The 17,684-nt window shown below is 42.0% G+C and overlaps 1 protein-coding gene across 3 annotated transcripts in view; it reads left to right on the forward strand.

The window, feature by feature from the left end:
* Nucleotides 1-17,401, forward strand: part of EWSR1 (EWS RNA binding protein 1) — a 39,353-nt gene extending 21,952 nt beyond the window's left edge. The window contains exons 6-17 of one of the 3 annotated variants that reach the window (XM_032764653.2): nt 660-827; nt 1,896-2,107; nt 3,443-3,623; nt 6,437-6,474; nt 7,007-7,039; nt 8,198-8,316; nt 9,878-10,007; nt 10,474-10,596; nt 13,047-13,206; nt 14,141-14,238; nt 15,324-15,576; nt 16,636-17,401. In XM_032764653.2, the coding sequence (XP_032620544.1) occupies nt 660-827; nt 1,896-2,107; nt 3,443-3,623; nt 6,437-6,474; nt 7,007-7,039; nt 8,198-8,316; nt 9,878-10,007; nt 10,474-10,596; nt 13,047-13,206; nt 14,141-14,238; nt 15,324-15,576; nt 16,636-16,675 (1,555 nt within the window). In that variant the 3' untranslated portion in view covers nt 16,676-17,401. The remainder of the gene's footprint in view (nt 1-659; nt 828-1,895; nt 2,108-3,442; nt 3,624-6,436; nt 6,475-7,006; nt 7,040-8,197; nt 8,317-9,877; nt 10,008-10,473; nt 10,597-13,046; nt 13,207-14,140; nt 14,239-15,323; nt 15,577-16,635) is intronic. The other 2 variants (XM_032764655.2, XR_012654730.1) reach the window with 2 other exon arrangements.
* The last annotated feature ends 283 nt before the right edge of the window (nt 17,402-17,684 follow it).

Below are 17,684 nucleotides of genomic sequence, written 5' to 3' on the forward strand. Positions count from 1 at the left end.
CCCATCTTCCATGCAGATGAGGCTAGGTTCTCTGCTCTCTATTCTGTAGGCAAATGGAGATGTCTTAATCTTTATCACCCTTGTCTGGAGGGGTCTAGGTGCATCTCCCAATGCCTTTTCTCTGATTCGTCTTGGTTCAAGCAGAGACCTGTCGGGGGTGTGTGTGTGTGTCCGTGTCCGTCCCTCATGAGTCAGACAGGCCAGACACTGTGCCCTGCTTCCCCCAAAACACAGAGCTGACTGGTATCACTGGGGCCATGCTGGAGTTTATGTAATTCTAAATTACGTGCTTTAGATTTGAGATTGCACCTGATTAATAAGGTAAATGGAAGCTGTAGCAAAATTGTATTTTTAATTATTGTTCATGAGGTAGCCAGTGATTTCTCTAGTAGTGGGAGAATGTATAAATTGTCAGTCAGAATATAAGGTCTTGAATTTATCTAATGAATTCTATCCTTTCATAGTGATGAAACGGATCTTGATTTGAAATTAAAATGCATTGGACTACCTAATTGCAACTTTAGGTCATAAATTCCGTAAAATAATATATCCTGGTCTTCTACTGGTGTGCTTTGGGTATTATTACCTGTTGTAAGGAGAATTGGGGCAGAAGGGAGTTTGGTACAAGATGACTCCTCATTGCTGAACTTTGCTTTTAGACCCCAGGATAGCAGCAAGCCAGCGGAGACTAGCCAGCCTCAGTCAAGTACCACAGGTTACAGCCAGCCCAGCTTAGGATATGGACAAAGTAACTACAGCTATCCTCAGGTGCCTGGAAGTTACCCTATGCAGCCTGTCACTGCTCCTCCATCCTATCCTCCAACGAGGTAATTCTTTCAGAAAATTACGGTTGGCGAAGGTGGTGGTGCAGCATTAAAATTTGTTTGCTTGGATTAAAGTGCTGTTGCGTTTTTAAAATGGACTTTCCTAGTGTGTGAAAACTTTAAATATTTTGGATTTTAAGAATTTGTTCTTTATAAGGCTTCTAGCCATGCTTGCAGATTATTAGATATTTTCATAAACAAGCTTACTTGCATCTAACCAGTCTTCTCTTCACTGCAGGGTCAAAGAGGAAAGAATATAGGGTTGTGATTAAATAAGTTCTAATCAAATGATAGAGATCTATAATAACAAAAGGCAAAAGTGACTACTCAAGAAAAATGTTTATATAAAAGTATTCACTTAACTTTTAAGTGTGAAAGCCACTTTTTAATTACATGTCATTGCCTCCTAAAACTTTGGGTCCTAAAGAGAGGATGTGTTCAGGCGCTCTTAGTGTTAACTTATAAAAATGCTGTTTCCGCACACGTCATGAATCTCAGGTGAGTTGTTCATCCTGAAACGTAGGACAGATGTTGCTTTTGAACTTCTCAAGCATGTCTGAAAAGCCTACACATGCCAAGCAGAAATAAATAAAGTGGATTGGAAATAAAGTGAATTAGATTGCTTTTGATTTATAAGAAGCCAGGGAAACAAGTTACAAACAAACCATATTACCAGCTGGTATTTTATAGTCTTCAGTGGCGTTGAAATTCTAGATGACATATATCAATCATTCACTGAATCTCTGTTTTAAAGTGTTTAAAGTGCAGTGTCGCAAGGGGTGCACATTTCCCACTTGGAAACTAGTGGTGATTTCTATGGCATAGTTATCTCTCTTTAGAGCTATGAAGAACTAGATCATTGTTTTGTTTTGAGCAACCCTTCTTATTTTGTTTCTGTTCTTGCAAATCATCCTCCATAGGATGACCTCACATTTTAAATGACTTTTGTTAATACACGTTGTCTGATTTGCGTTACTGTCTAGTTAAATACCACTGCAACCTAATGTGTATTTTCAGGTGGCTTGATTTATCTTCCATCGAGAAACACTTCTTAATTCTTATATCTTTCAGCTATTCCTCTACACAGCCAAGTAGTTATGATCAGAGCAGTTATTCTCAGCAAAGCACCTATGGGCAGCCAAGTACCTATGGACAACAGACTAGCTATGGCCAGCAAAGCAGCTATGGCCAGCAGCCACCTACTAGTTATCCTCCCCCGACTGGATCCTACAGCCAGGCCCCAAGCCAATACAGCCAGCAGAGCAGCAGTTACAGCCAGCAGAGTGAGTTTACGTAATAAAGCTCATCTAAGGAGGTGAACTGTAATGATTGTACTATCTCAGTAGAGTTTATCAAACAAGATATACTAGTAAATCTCTGAAGAAGGCTTTAGCTCGTTTAGCATTTTGAGTATTTTCCAGCCAGCAGGCGATCTGCCAGCTAATAGTTCTGTAGACTTTTACTGACTGTGGGTATAGTTTTAAGTTTGACTGCAAGTGGAGTGCTATGCATCCTGCTTTTAGTAGAACCATTGTATTAAGACTCATGTTAAAAGTTTAATTCACAGTATTGCTAAAGTTCATGGTACTGAAGGTAGGTGCAGAGAGGTACAGTAACTCCTCGCTTAACATTGTAGTCATGTACCTGAAAAATGCTACTTTAAACAAAACTATGTAAGCGAATCCAATTTCTCCATAAGAATTAATGTAAATGGTGGGGGTTAGGTTCCAGGGAAAATGGTTTTAAACAATTTAATACTGTACACAGCAATGATGATTGTGGAGCTTGGTTGAGGTGATGAAGTGAGAGAGTGGAAGAGGGAGAGAGTTCCCAGGGAATGCCTTACTTCCAAATGATGAACTAGCACTCAGCTCAGCTCTCAAGGGTTACCACATTCTTGTTAATATAGCCTCACATTCTACAAGGCAGCAGGAATGGAGGGAGGGGAGACAGCATGGCAGAAAGAGACGCACATTGGCCCTTTAAGTGCGCTGACCCCTCTATAAGTACATTGCCTTTTTAAGTAGATCAGCAAGTTGAGACAGCAGCTGCTGCCAGCAAGCTCCCTCTATCCTGAGCCCTGTAGTCTCTCCCTTCCTCTCTCCTCTTCTCCTCCCCCCCCCCCACTGTGGAAATGGGGAAAAGTAGTGAGGGGAGGGGAACACCCTGACATTAGCACTCCTCTCCCCTCCCTCCCCACTGCACAGCAAGCAGATGGCTCCTGGGAGCAGCTTCAAGGCAGAGGGCAGGATCTGCACTCAGGAGTGGGGGGAGGGACAGCTGAACTGCCTGGCAATTGATTGCCTGCTGGGCAGTTGCCCCACAGGGAACTTAGGGGAGCAGGGAGCTCACAGTCCACCCTACTTCCAAGCCCCCACCACTAGATCCAATGGCCTGCTCTTTCTGCAAGCAGTGGACAAAGCACGCGTCTGCCAAACAACGTTAGAAGGGAGCATTGCGTAACTTTAAACTAGCATGTTCTCTAATTGATCAGCCATGTAACAACGTTAACTGGGATGACTTTAAGTGGAGAGTTACTGTAATCGGAACAGGCACTTCAGAATGAGTCTGACTTTATCTGCTTCTTCTTTAATATCTACAATACAAACTCTCCTCAGGTTCATTTCGTCAGGACCATACCAGCAACATGGGTGGATATGGACAGGAATCTGGAGGCTTTTCTGGCCCAGGAGAAAGTCGGAGCATGAGTGGACCTGATAACCGGGGAAGGGGGAGAGGAGGATTTGATCGTGGAGGCATGAGCAGAGGTGGGCGGGGAGGAGGACGCGGAGGAATGGGGTAAGAGCAAATCTTTTCTCCTTTTACCTAATTCTGTTTTACCCATAGGATTTGAAATGGAAGGAGCGGCTGAAAGATGACATTTCAAACCACACTTCCATGGAAAATATTTATTAATAGGGAGATTGTTTCTAGTCCATGGAAATGTCCTCCTAGGGGAAGTAGGGGCAGGATCTGTTTTTTTTTCCTGCAGTTTGTTGGGTTTGGGGGAATTAAGGGTTTTATGAAATACAGAACTTTCAGCTCCCTTCATGGTTATTCAGAGGTGAAATCCTCTGTGGGATTTAACAATAACTTTGGATAGAACACACACAAACCTTCCAGGAGATCCAGGTTTCACTTCCTTTGCCTCACTACTGGGAGTCTTGATGTTTCAGGTATGTAGGTGGCAGAAACCTAATGTCAGCTGTTTTATACAATGTTTCCCCTCAGCCTCTGTTTGCATTAGAAGTAGCACTTGGAGCTACTGTCATAAGTGAATGTATGGGTCAGTTTATTGTTGAAGCCACAGCTCTAGAGTGGCTTGGTAGGAGTGTGAAGAAAAGCCCCAAGAACACCCAAAGATCTGACTCGACTTCCAGGACTGCTCCCCATTGGAGCTTTCAGGTGGTCTAAATCAGTTTGGTCATTTTAACTGATGGCATAATCTGGTTTAGTAAACCTATTTGTTCAGATCAGTAGTTTATAGCTCCCTGTCTTTGGTGTCTGTTTTAATAAAGGTGAGGATGATGGACTAATTATGAAGGCTAATATAAGGAAGGTTTAGCTTTGTGTGTGTTCAGTCCCTATGAAACTTAGTTTAAAGCTATGCAGAGTGTTTCATTCATGTGGATTAGAAATGCAGATATTAATGTGCAAAACATCGGAACAACCTCAGTAAAATGTTACCCCATATATTTGTATGGCTGGGCTACTGAGTCAGCAGCCTTAAATAAATGTGCAGCATTTATTGGCAACTTGTTTTAGAACCCCGTTTCACCTAGAAATTGAAGAAGTTACTCTGTCATTCTGCATAGCTCAGCTAAAATGAATCCAAATGGCCTGAAATCTTTATTGGAGAAATACAACTAGCTGGAACTTATATTTTAAAGATAAACACTTGTTCACATGGAAACATTACTGATTTTATAAATTGGCTTGAATGGAACAGGGTTCCATTGTTCTATATAAAGATTTCACCCATAATGTATTTATTTCTAATGTCTTTAAAGTAGATGTAGACACTTGAAATTACTATCATCACGTCTTAAAACTTCTAGCCATTTTGGTGCTGTTCACTGCAAAAGTTTCATAATTTTTTTCTGTAATTTCACACCTGTAATCAAAGAATAAATTACTTCTATAGTGATTTCCAGCTGACAGTCTATTAAAGAGGCCACCAGCCTTTTGGATGTAGTTTTTCTACTGTCCATAGAAAAGGTGGCCTTCCCATGAAGCAGTAGGTTGAACACCCGGGGGCAGGGTAGGGGAACTCGGCCCTTTTATCATGGTGTGGTGATGGATTTCAGTGTCTCCTGCAGGTAAGGAGCTCAATGTTATTAACATGCCCTTTTTCATTGACTCAATTATTTTATATTTTCATTGGCTGTTAAACATGGAAACTTTTTAACATGCTTTGTCGCATTTATATGCTACAGGTTACAAAGTGAGAGCCTTGTATACACTTCAATACTTAAAAAGTACCCGTACTCAGTACTCAGCCGGCAGCATAATGAAAAGTGGGACTAGACACGGTGTCCATATGGAGAGGAAAAATATACATAGAATATTTTTAACCAAATGTATTCATTGTATAAATGGAATCCTTCTGTAACTTTGGTAACTGCATACTGGTATAATACTTTAGAATTGTGTAACATTAAAAAGTGTAAACGTATGTGTTTAAAAAGAGAGACATTACATATATGGTGTGTACTTTTTTAAAAAAAAGGGAAGCAAAGCTGCATGCAACAGCTTGGAATTGTGTATTTAAAACCTTTTTAGAGATTAAAGGTGCAATACTGGCTAGCAAATAGATGGCTCTCTCCCTCCTCTCTTCCCTCCCTCAAAACAACACCCACCCCATAAAACCCTTTTCAGGTGGCATTTTCCTAATTAACCAGCACTTGGAAGCAATTGAAAACTAATTGCCTAGCCTATGCTTTTGTATTAAAAGCTAGAGGCTGTGATTTTTGCATTGGCACACATTAAAATCTTAATTTCTGGTTTGTGTCCACAAAGCTGCACCCCCAGGCCTTTGAGCCCTGATATATTCTGTAGGTTCTCCTTCCACAGAGACTGTTAAATCCAGTAGTGTCCTGAATGTATGGCGTTATACTAAGGTTTTATGGAAATGTCATCTGAATTGTGTTCTAGGTATTACATATGGTTGTCTCCTGCCTTTTTAACTGTTAATGTTAGGGACCCAGGAACTCATTTTGCTCTCCTGCTGCAAGAGGCTGAGGGTGCACCTTTATGTACACACAAAGGGGAGGGAGTTGACCTATAGGTGACTTATCTCTTTTTTTAAATCAAACACAATTTGAAATTCTCTAAATGTTTTTGCCAAGTATTGTACTGTTAATACCAATACAAGTAATGAAAGGGTACAGCAGCAAAAGTGGTGTCTAAACCAGACAAGCAAGGTTGTGCGTAAAGGAAATTTGAGCAAGCTGCCCTGAAGAAAGGCATAGTGACGAGATGAGAGAGAGACAGACAGATGCATTGTTTGGAGATGTTTAGCCAGTGCCATTCTTCCCAGTGAGCCCCAGAGGCTCAGAGCGGTACTGGCTTTTTAAAGGGAAAGGCCTTCATTTCTTCGTTTATCCCCCCAGCAGCGCTGGAGAGCGAGGTGGCTTCAATAAGCCTGGTGGTAAGTTTTTGAGCATTACAATGGATAGTGTTAAAAAAAAAATCAGTCAGTTTTTAGAAAAAAAAAATATAATTTTTATTAGTTTCATAAGTGGTTAAAAATGACATATACAACAAGACTTTAATGGGTACTGCCGGCAATGCCTAGGGGTATAAGGTTAACCTATGGTTACAAAACAAAGGGTAACTTGAAGTATTGAGAAACTACTTTTGTAATTTGGGGAGAATAAATTTAATTTTGTTTGGATTTAATAAAGAAAAAAGTAACTTTTCTTATAAATATACACTGATTGGCCCAATAAAGCTAAAGAAGTGTAATAATGGTTAATGGTTTTAAAGGCTGCTAAAAGTAGCAAACTGATCACAAAAAACCCATAAAAAGGTGCATTGCTAAAATTTTTGCAATGCAGGTCAATTTGAGTTTAACCAACACCATCATATGGTGGTTGTAAGTAGATTAGATTTGTGTGTGTCGGTTTTCAGCCTGCAAGACGTGCACTAACAAAACTTTATATGATTTTTTTCCCTGTCAGGACCTATGGAAGAAGGACCAGATCTTGATTTAGGTAATTTTGAATACTGTTCAGAATATTACCTGCGCATGCTGAAAAGAAGGATTTCTCACTTGTTCTTCCTCCACAAGGGGGCAGTCATTCACATTGCTTGTCCGCAAAGGAGTCTCTCTGCCTTATTTCTTCCCTGCCTGTATAAAAAGTTCTGGGGCATTCACCCGCTGTATTTCAGAGTCTTGATTCATTCCTTCTACTTTCTTAATTAATCAAATAGTTGGCTGGCTTATTTAAATTTGCAAAGATTCGTTTGAATGCTTATCCTTCCCTTCATGAAAGAGGAAGGTATTTAAGCAGCATGTCCATGGCTGTTCAAATATACCCGGCATCTAACTTCAAGCAATATTGAAATAACTACCATAGAGGCATGTACTAACTTTACTTTGTCTTCCTTTCCTCTACTCCATTACCCATAGCCTGTGAATTTGTAGTTTTTGCCTTTCTAGTCCTATACAAATGTGCATTTTGTGTCTCTAGCTGTTTCCAGGATCAGCTTACATCATTGCCTATATAATTGCACAAAAGATGTAAAATCTAATGTGCACCTGCAGTTGGATATCTATTTTTGCACAGATGATCTCAAATGATTCCCCAAAAAGACTTCCATTACATCAGCCACCCAATTTTGACTACAGTTTCTCATAAACTCATGCATCTGACGAAGTGGGTATTCACCCATGAAAGCTCATGCTCCAAAACGTCTGTTAGTCTATAAGGTGCCACAGGATTCTCTGCTGCTTTTACAGATCCAGACTAACACGGCTACCCCTCTGATACTCTACAGTTTCTCATGGCACTTGAATAGTATATATCCAGCCATGGCAAGAGACCAGACCAAATTTCCCTCTGTGGGAAATAAATCAGCTGATTATTTGTAAAGGATGAGCTTTTTTACAGATACTTTGCTTAGTGATCAGTATGCGGTATGGCTCTTCCTTATGTATAGAAAAGGTGCCACTGTATCCCCGTATTGTATGGCTGGGTTTTCATCTGGCATTTCCATAAATATACAAATATTTACCCTCACAGAAAGAGAGGTAGCGATCCATTTAGGAGATTATCACTGAAGTTGACCGGACAAATCTGAACTCTGTCCTTCATTATCTTTTGTGATCACATGGTATAATGATATTTCTGTGAATTTGATCTCCTTAGGCCCACCTGTAGACCCAGATGACGACTCAGACAACAGTTCAGTTTATGTACAGGGACTGAGTGACAGTGTGACCCTGGAGGAGCTGGCAGACTTCTTCAAACAATGTGGTGTTGTCAAGGTGGGTGACAACATGGCTATGCATGGGAAATGCAACCTAGGGGGAGCTACTGTAAGGTGAGTGCATAACTGGTTGGAAAATTGTTCCCAGAGTGTAGTTCTCAGTTGTTCACAGTCAAGGTGGAAGGACCTATCGAGTAGGGTCCCAGAGGGATCAGTTCTGGGTCTGGTTCTGTTCATTATCCTCATCAATGATTTACATAATGGCATAGAGAGTACACTTGTAAAGTTTGCGGATGATACCAAACTGGGAGGGTTTGCAATTGCTTTGGAAGATATGATTTGGACTAACTGGAGAAATGGTCTGAAGTAAATAGGATGAAATTTAATAAAGACAAATGTGTAAAGTACTCCATTTATGAAGGAGCTGTCAGTTGCACACATACAAAATGGGAAATGACTGCCTAGAAGGAGTACTGCAGAAAGGGATCACTAGCTAACTTGAGTCAACAGTGTAAGACTCTTGCGCAAAAAAACAAAACAAAAACAAGCGAACATCATTCTGGGATGTATAGCAGGAGTGTTGTAAGCAAGACATGAGAAATTATTCTTCTGCTCTGCTCAGTGCTGATTAGGCCTCAGCTGGAGTATGGTGTCCAGTTCTGGGTGCTGTATTTCAGAAAGATGTGGACAAATTGGAGAAAGTCCAGAGAAAAGCAACAAAGATGATTAAAGGTCTAGAAAACATGACCTATGATCGAAGACTGAAAAAAATGGTTTTGTTTAGTTGAAGAAGAGAAAACTGAGGGGAGACAACAGTTTTCAAGTATATAAAAGTTGTTACAAGGAGAAGGGAAAAAATTGTATCCTTAACCTCTGAGGGTAGGACAAGAAGCAATGGGCTTAAATTGCAGCAAGGGAGGCTTTAGGATGGACATCGGGAAAAACTTCCTAATTGTCAGGGTGGCTAAGCACTGGAATAAATTGCCTAGGAAGGTTGTGGAGTCTCCATAATTGGAAATTTTTAAGAGCAGGTTAGACAAACACCTGTCAGGGATGGTCTAGATAATACTTAGTCCTGCCATGAGTGCAGGGGACTTAGATGACCACAAAGAGGTCCCTTCCAAACCTGTGATTCTATACAGGACTGCTGGAGTGTGGAGCAATAACTATCTCACCAACTAGTAGAGTGGGATGGAAATAGAGCTGTTATTCTCAGCCTTTTCCATACTGGGACACCCCAACCCAGTGTATTCTAGGCCGGTCCTTCTCCCATATAGTAGCATGGTCCCAACCCGGCAGGCTGAGAACCCCTGAAGTAACCTGCAGAGTTGTATTCCAAAGAGCCTTTTAGGACTTGTCCTTCAATGTCTATATCAGGTTTCTGAATTCTACTGTAGTTGTGCCCTCTAGGTGGGATAAGGGATTAGTCACATCCTCTTAAGTGGGTTTGAGGGAGATCTGTGTGGATTTACATCTAACTGTATCATTGAAATGGAGTATTTGACCTCTAACTCAGAGGAATTGAGGATGATTTTAAGAGTAGTGGAGAAGGATATATTGGGAATCTTTGTTTAAATTGCAGTGCAATGAATTGTAAAGTGATTTTATTCTCCTGCTAGATGAACAAGAGGACTGGGCAACCTATGATAAACTTCTATCTTGACAAAGAAACTGGAAAGCCAAAAGGAGATGCCACAGTGTTCTATGATGACCCATCAACTGCCAAAGCAGCAATAGAGTGGTTTGATGGCAAGTGACTGGAATTAACTCATGACTCTGAGCATAGTTTTGACTGGGGTTTATTTCATAGCTAAGTATTTGGCTAATTCAGAGGATAGAAAAGTGGGGTTTTATGTCCTCCACACAGGCAGGTGATACATACATACATGGTAAAGCAGATCTTACTTGGAAAGACTTTACCTGGGAAACTTTCTGGTTTTAGTCAAACCAGATGAGATGAGTCCGCTCCCTAGTGCGTTAACTTCCAGCTGGTCTGGTCTATTCTGTGTAGAGTTTCTTTGGCTCTGCAGGTCAGAGGTGGAATTCCCACCCACCCGCCAACACTTGATATAAGGATACCTTTCCCTTTGATCAGTGACTACGAAGAGATGTATCCTGTAGGATGCATGTGCATGGGTACCCAAGCCCTGTTTCCCTCCAGTAGTGGAAGTTTGTGACCATGTAAGCAAGCCACACTTTTCTGTGTTTTTTCCAGGAAAAGATTTCCAGGGGAGCAAACTCAAAGTTTCTCTCACTCGGAAGAAGGCACCAATGAACAGCATGAGGGGTGGGATGCCCCCACGTGAATCACGTGGATTGCCTCCCCCGCTGCGTGGAGGTAATGTTGGCCAGAATCTGTATGAATGAGCTGAATTCCCCCGGAACCTTATTGTGCAGAGCAGCAGAGGTGTAGTGTACACCAAACAGCATAGTTTCTTCTAAGGTGCGCACCTAATTAGTGGAGTTGCGCAGGCATGGCTCCACTAATTAGGTGCTTCCTGACCCTGCAGAGAGAGAACGTGGAGAAAGTGAGCTGGTGGGGGAAATAAGTGAGGTGGAGGGGAGACATGAGTCTCAACTCTGGTCCAACTCTCTCCCAGGCAGCCCCAGCTGGGCTGTGGACGAGAGATGGGAAAGACAAATAAAACCCCACAATACCAATAAGAAAGATTTAACTAAATGTCACTTATTAAAAATCATATTTGTTGCACTGTGTTAAAAGATTACCCCATGTTGTGTGTGCCATTTACAAATATATGCATTTTGTCTCTGCCTTTTTAATGTAAAAAACTAGTGCATAGATACAATCGTCAAATGTATTTAGCTTCATTTTCATTATTTTACCACTGATTATACCTGAATTTTGTACACAAGTCAAGCCAACTGAATAGAAAAAGAAGAAACAGGATTTGAGATGTGCTTTATATATGACAAGTGCTTTTATTCCTCCAAAAAGGAGATCCCCATAGATGATTAGTTCTCGCTGAAGAATAACTGCAGTAACTGTGGTTTGTTTTTTAAAAAGAATCCAAACAAATCATCTTTTCCCCAAAACTGTCATTAAAAATCACATTCAATAACTATTTCTATAATCACAAAAGTGACAATGTATTATTTATACCTAGCTTTTGCATTGGTTGGCATTTAGGAATTGCTTGTCTGGTACATAAGTTAATTACTCTAATTCCTAAAATTAACAGTACCTCGACTAGCTGCTTAAAATGTTTGGATTTAGCTTTGTCTGGGAACGTGTACTATCGAAATAGCTTTAAAGTTTGATTTGCAGTATCGCTCTTGTATTTTCTAACCTGTCATGTCCCAGCCTCAGCTTTCGGGCTGCAGTGTCCAGGAGAGAGGCCCCCAGGCAAGTTTTAGAATTCGTTTGGTGAGAGAGATTGGAAACCATTAAGGCCAGATCTGTGCTATCTGGTATAGTTCTGGCTCTTCAGAGTACTCTCTTCGACTCATAAGTAGCAAGCACTTGGTGCTAGGTGTTTTGTAGGATGAAGACTTTATTTGCAAATTATTTGAAGCAGAGATCTGTCTGCAAACTCTGAAGCTATGTGTTAATGTGCTCCATTTACTTAAGGCTAGGCTTGTAAAAACTTAATGAGCCTACTCTGAGTTTAGAGTTGATGACATGGACAAATTACAGGAGAATTTTGCCTGTTTCTACAGGGCTCTGTTTCACTTACACAGCGTGGGCCCTGCTAAACACTCATTTAAAAACCTCAAACAGCCAACCACTTGGTGTTGTATTTCCCATTGTATTTTCAGTGTTGTCACTTGTTTGTGGCTTGTTTGCTGTCCGTTACACTTTCTTATTGCTTATTTTTACTGTTCTATGTGTGTGAAGTATTAATCAGATTAAGAGTTGACATCCTATAGAAATTGTATAAGCCTGAGTGAATGCCTTTTACTCTCCTTTCCAGTATCAGAAAATACTGTATTAATATTTGCAAGGCGAGCAAGACTATTTCTAGTTGACGCATAGATTTGTTTAGCATCTTAAAGCTGAGCTATGTGTGCAGATAATATGCATGCAAGAGGTATAGTTTTGTGGACTGCAAAAGTCCGTAGCATGCTAGTGTTTTGGCAGATGCTTTATTTTTTGAGACCAGCTTTTCCTGAAGATTTAGTGGTCTGTAGGAATAGGTTATTAAATTGGGCCCCTGGCACACATTTTTTTTATGCTTTCACTTAATGGCCATGTCTTTGTTTTATCTATATAGCTGTTTTCAATATACCACATTTTGGTGTGTTTACTAGTTTGAGTTGTTAGAAAGGATGATAAAATGCATGTACTCCACTCCAAGGAATACTTAATCGGCTCCTATCCTGAGATAGCATGGGCTATAACTGAGCCTGGGTGGGTCCACAGCAGTGGTGCCCCACATTGTGAGAACACAATCAGTCACGTAAAGAGTCTACTGTTCTCTCTGTCTATTTCAGTGTAATACAGCCATCCATGTCAATTTTCTTTTTTATCTGATTTCATACTAAATAAACATCGTAAGCAGTGCACCTTGTTAATTATGCCTTGTTTTAATATTCATTCTTCCATACCCATAACTTAAAAAAAAAAAAAAAAAAAAAAAAACCTAGGCTTTTTGTTTGTACTAGTGGGTGGTGGCGCGCATCCACACGTTACCTTGATATTGGTGCTGGACATAACAAAACTCATTCTGCACATGGATGTGAAAAATTAGAGGAAACGTTGCCGAGCAACACTCGAAGTTGTGGAGGTGACCAGTGTCTGCATTGGAATTAACTGACCTCTTCCTTTAGGCCCAGGGGGTCCTGGTGGTTCTGGTGGTCCAATGGGCCGTATGGGAGGCAGAGGTGGAGACAGGGGAGGCTTCGCCCCAAGAGGACCACGGGGTTCTAGAGGAAACCCTTCTGGAGGGAATGTCCAGCACCGAGCTGGAGACTGGCAGTGCCCCAACCCGTAAGTGTTTACTTTACCAACTATGCTGATCTCTGTGCCCTGTAGTCCTGCTTGTAAACCCAGGTGCTTTCTTTCTTACATGATACCTGGCGCTGTAGCCCACTCAGCTTTCATCTCCTGCAGAATGTCGCAGCCCAGTGCCCGGGTACTTGTCAGTTCGGAAATGGCTCATTTGGGGCCAGAACTTCCGGTAATAAAGTACAGTTCAAATTTTGAAAAATAAGCTGTTGAATTTACTGCAGTTGAGAACTTGGATTAAGCACAGATGCATTAGTGATTACATACAGTCCTTGCCAATTTAACCCCTCTGCCATATTAGCGATAGTGGTGTTATTTATATGTATTGCAGTAGTGCCGTTGTGCTAGGTGCTGTACAAGCACAAAAAAAACCCAGTCCCTGCCCCCAAAGAGACGCATACTTGGAGCAGGCACATCATTTGGTATAATGATACATTGCCATTCTTTTGTACTGGCAAGGCAGGCCAGGAGATAAGGGTGTTGTTACCCAGAAGTGTGGTGCAGATACTAACTAGTTAGTCGTCACAAACCCTGAAGATGGAGAAATACAAGCTTACTGACTTACAGACTCTGTATCAAAGTTGAGAATAAAATCCTTACATTTGTCTCCCATTCTGTACTAGGACCAGCCTCCTCTCCTAGATCAGTTACATAGCCATTAAAAGTTAAGGTCATCTTTGAATCTTGTCTCTCAGATTTACTGTGCCTGATAAAAATAACTTTTTTTTTAAAAAGCGACAGAGTCCAGTGGCACCTTATAGACTAACAGACTATAGTCTATAAGGTGCCACAGGACTCTGTTGCTTTTTACAGTTCCAGAGTAACATGGCTATCCCTCTGATACTGTGTTGTTTTTTTTTGTTTGTGTTCTTTTTTTTTTTTTTTTAAGTCTTCACTAACTGATGGTTCTGTCTAGGGGATGTGGAAACCAGAACTTTGCCTGGAGAACAGAGTGTAATCAATGCAAGGCTCCTAAACCAGAAGGCTTTCTTCCACCTCCCTTCCCACCTCCAGGTATGTATGTGACAGCTTTTAGGAAAGAGCTCAAGTTATTCCCAGAGCATGGGAGATGAGTACTTAAGATGAACCACCTCCTTTGCGTATGTGATTGACATTGCTTACATAGTGTTCTCTGCAACTGATCGCTAGACATGGATAATTACTGGGTAAATAATACTCTCTTGGAGCTGCAGAGGCAGCAGTTTATGGTTCTGCTCTGCCTGAGATGACGTGCCCTCACTTACCTGCTATAACTGTGACTCTTTCCTTGCATCTGTCTGCAGCAATCCAGTTTCTTACAGGCAGGTCTACACTACCGCTTGAGTTGATCTAATTTCCGTTGCTGAGGGGTGTGAAAGACTTGACGCAAGTTACAGTGATCTAAACACTGTCCACGCTGGCACTGTGTTGACAGGAGACCCTCGCCCACCAACATAGCTTCCGCCTCTTGTGGAGGTGGAGTAATGCCGAAGGAAGAGCGCTCTCCCTTCAGCATAGAGCGACTTCACTAGACATGCTATAGCGGCGCAACTGCACCAATGTTGTGTTTCTACTGTAGACCTGCCCTATCGCGCTGTCGCTGGATGTGGCTCTGAGCCAAAATGGCCTCTAAATCAGCCATTTGCCTTGCGGGCTTCTCCAGTGGATTTCAGGGTAGCACATTGTCAGTGGCACTTCTGGAAACATGCAGTTCATGCAGTGTGGCATTAGCCACTGGTGGCTGTCTCCAGCCTAGAAAGCGGCCTCATGTTGCTTCCTGGCATCTCTGCTTTGTTCCTCCAGTTTGTGCAGTGTTGCCAGCATTCATGTTTGTGACAAGGGCCAGCAATTTTGGTTAGAGTGAAAAGTGGGTTTTCTGACCTGTGATTGGGGTGGCTGCCCTCTTCATGGTTCCATTGCCAGGCTGTTAGACATCCTCTGTCTCAAAGCTCCATGCACACACCTTTTACTGCTTCCTCTTGTGTCGGGTCTGGAGGAAGGTTAGAGATGATTTAATGTGAAAGGGCTAAGTTTTGGGTCCTGAAAGTCCATTTAGAGCAGGCATGTTTTCACCTTAGAGTCTGGTTTCAAATGTCCATGGTGACGTTTTTCTTTACCAGGTGGAGATCGTGGCAGAGGTGGCCCTGGTGGCATGAGAGGAGGAAGAGGAGGTCTCATGGATCGGGGTGGCCCTGGTGGAATGTTCAGAGGTGGACGAGGTGGAGACAGAGGCGGATTCAGGGGAGGCCGGGGTATGGATCGAGGTGGATTTGGAGGAGGAAGACGAGGAGGACCTGGGGGCCCACCTGGGCCTCTCATGGAGCAAATGGGAGGCAGAGGCGGCAGGCGTGGAGGACCAGGAAAAATGGACAAGTATGTAGAAGAGAAAACTAAAGAACCTGGCAGTAGGCTAGGACAGAGGTCCCTGAACGGTGGGGTGCACTCCCTAGGGAGGCAGGGAGGAATATTTGCAGGGGGGCGGGAGGGCTACTGGGGCCCCGGCCAGTCCCCATGGGGGGCCAGGAGGGAGCACCACTCAGCCCCGCTTCTGGTTCTGGCTCCCAGCCCTGTGCTCGGGGCCCCAGCTGCCAACCCCATGCCCAGGGCTCATGGCTGCTGGCCTTGGCTCTGCTCCCAGCTGTGGCCCCACCCTCAACTGCCTTACCCCTGTCCGCATCCCCCTTCCTGGAGATGCAGTCTCCTTCCAGCCCCAGCTTTGGGGGGGGAGGGAGGGGAGATAAAGTTTGGGGACCACTGGGCTAGGATGATTTTACAACTTCAAATAGGTTTTGGGGTGGAGGTGGGGAGTGAAACAAGATCTGATGTGATCAAAGGTAAGTGGAGAAATAAAGCTTAGAAAACCATAACTCTTGATCAGAAACTTGATGGGGACAGGAACAAACACTGAATAATGAAAATTGTGATAGTCTCCTCTTGTGCTAGGAGCGTGTGCATAGAATCCTAGAAATGTCAGGCTGAAAGGGACCTCAAGAGCTTATCTAGTCCAACCTCCTGTGCTGAGGCAGGACCATGTAAACCCTAGACCATCCCCAACAGATGTTTGTCTAATCCAATGGTGGGGATGCACAGCCTCTTTTTGGAATCCTATTCTAGTGCTTGAGTTAAAAAGTTTTTCCTAATATTGAATCTAAATCTTCCTGTGCTGCAGATGAAGCGCATTACTTCTTGTCTTACCTTCTTGTACTTGGAGAACAATTGATCACAGGCCTCTTTATAACCGCCCATAACACTTTTGAAGACTGTCCCCTTAGCCTTTTTTTCCAAAGACTAAACATGCCCAGTTTTTTTAACTTTTCCTTGTAAGTCAGATTTTCTAAACCTTTTATCATTTTCCTCTTCCATCTGATGGAACAGCAAGATTGTGGGTGTGTCCTATGAGCTATAACCAACCAAGCCTTTTACTTTTTGTAGGGGTGAACATCGTCAGGAGCGGAGAGACCGGCCCTACTAGAGGCAGAAACCTGCAGAGCTGCATTTACTACCAGATTTATTTTTTAAACCAGAAAATGTTTTAAATTTATAATTCCATATTTATAATGTTGGCCACAACATTATGATTATTCCTTGTCTGTACTTTAGTATTTTTCACCATTTGTGGAGAAACATTAAAACCAAGTTAAATGGTAGTGTGCTGAGTTATTTTTTTCCTTTTAAACAAAATGGTTGTTTAACTAAAATTAAACCAATGAGAAAACATTGTTGTGAGCATGCTCAGTATCATTGTTTGCAAAACCAGGAGGAGAACTAACTGTAACAATGTTAATGGTTGTGATGTTTTTTTAAAATAAAATTCCAAATGTTTATAAACTTAATACTTCTCAGCCTCTATGCGACAGCATGCTGAACATCTCTACCTGGAGTTGGCATCGCAAACTCCAGCTCTGTGGGCTCTGCAGAAGAGGCAGTGAGTTTCACTCATGACTTGTATGTATTATATGGCTTGTAATCCTTTAACATTGAATGTTGCATTGTACGGAGGGAGCAGGGATTGAAATCTACCATGAAAAGATTGAACCAATCCTGAAGTGTATTTGGCAAGGCAGAGCAGGCACCTTAATCTTAAACTGTAAAGTGTGGCTTAGTGCATTCAGAGGATGGAATTGAACACACCATTTCAAATGAGACATTGGACTTCAGAATTGCGTCCTGGCTGTAAATAAAGACATATTGCTGGGTATATCATGACTAGACTTTTTGTAAATAGCAGATGAACATTTAAGTTCTCTCTGGTAGTGTTTTTATTTCATGCATACCATGCCCACCATCTTGGTATCTGAGTGCAGCTGAGGAGCCAGTGTGCTGTTGAAAACATTCAAGACAAGGCAGCCCAGTAAGTAGAAATGTAGGACTATGAACTTGAAGGGTAAATGAAATCATCTTGAGTAATAAATCTTCCTCTGAAAGTAATACAGGCAGTGTGCTTTGAAAGTTCAAGCAAGGTTATCACACTGAAACAGCAG

This window comes from Chelonoidis abingdonii, chromosome 22 (assembly GCF_003597395.2).
Source record: "Chelonoidis abingdonii isolate Lonesome George chromosome 22, CheloAbing_2.0, whole genome shotgun sequence".
NCBI lineage: Eukaryota > Metazoa > Chordata > Testudines > Testudinidae > Chelonoidis > Chelonoidis abingdonii.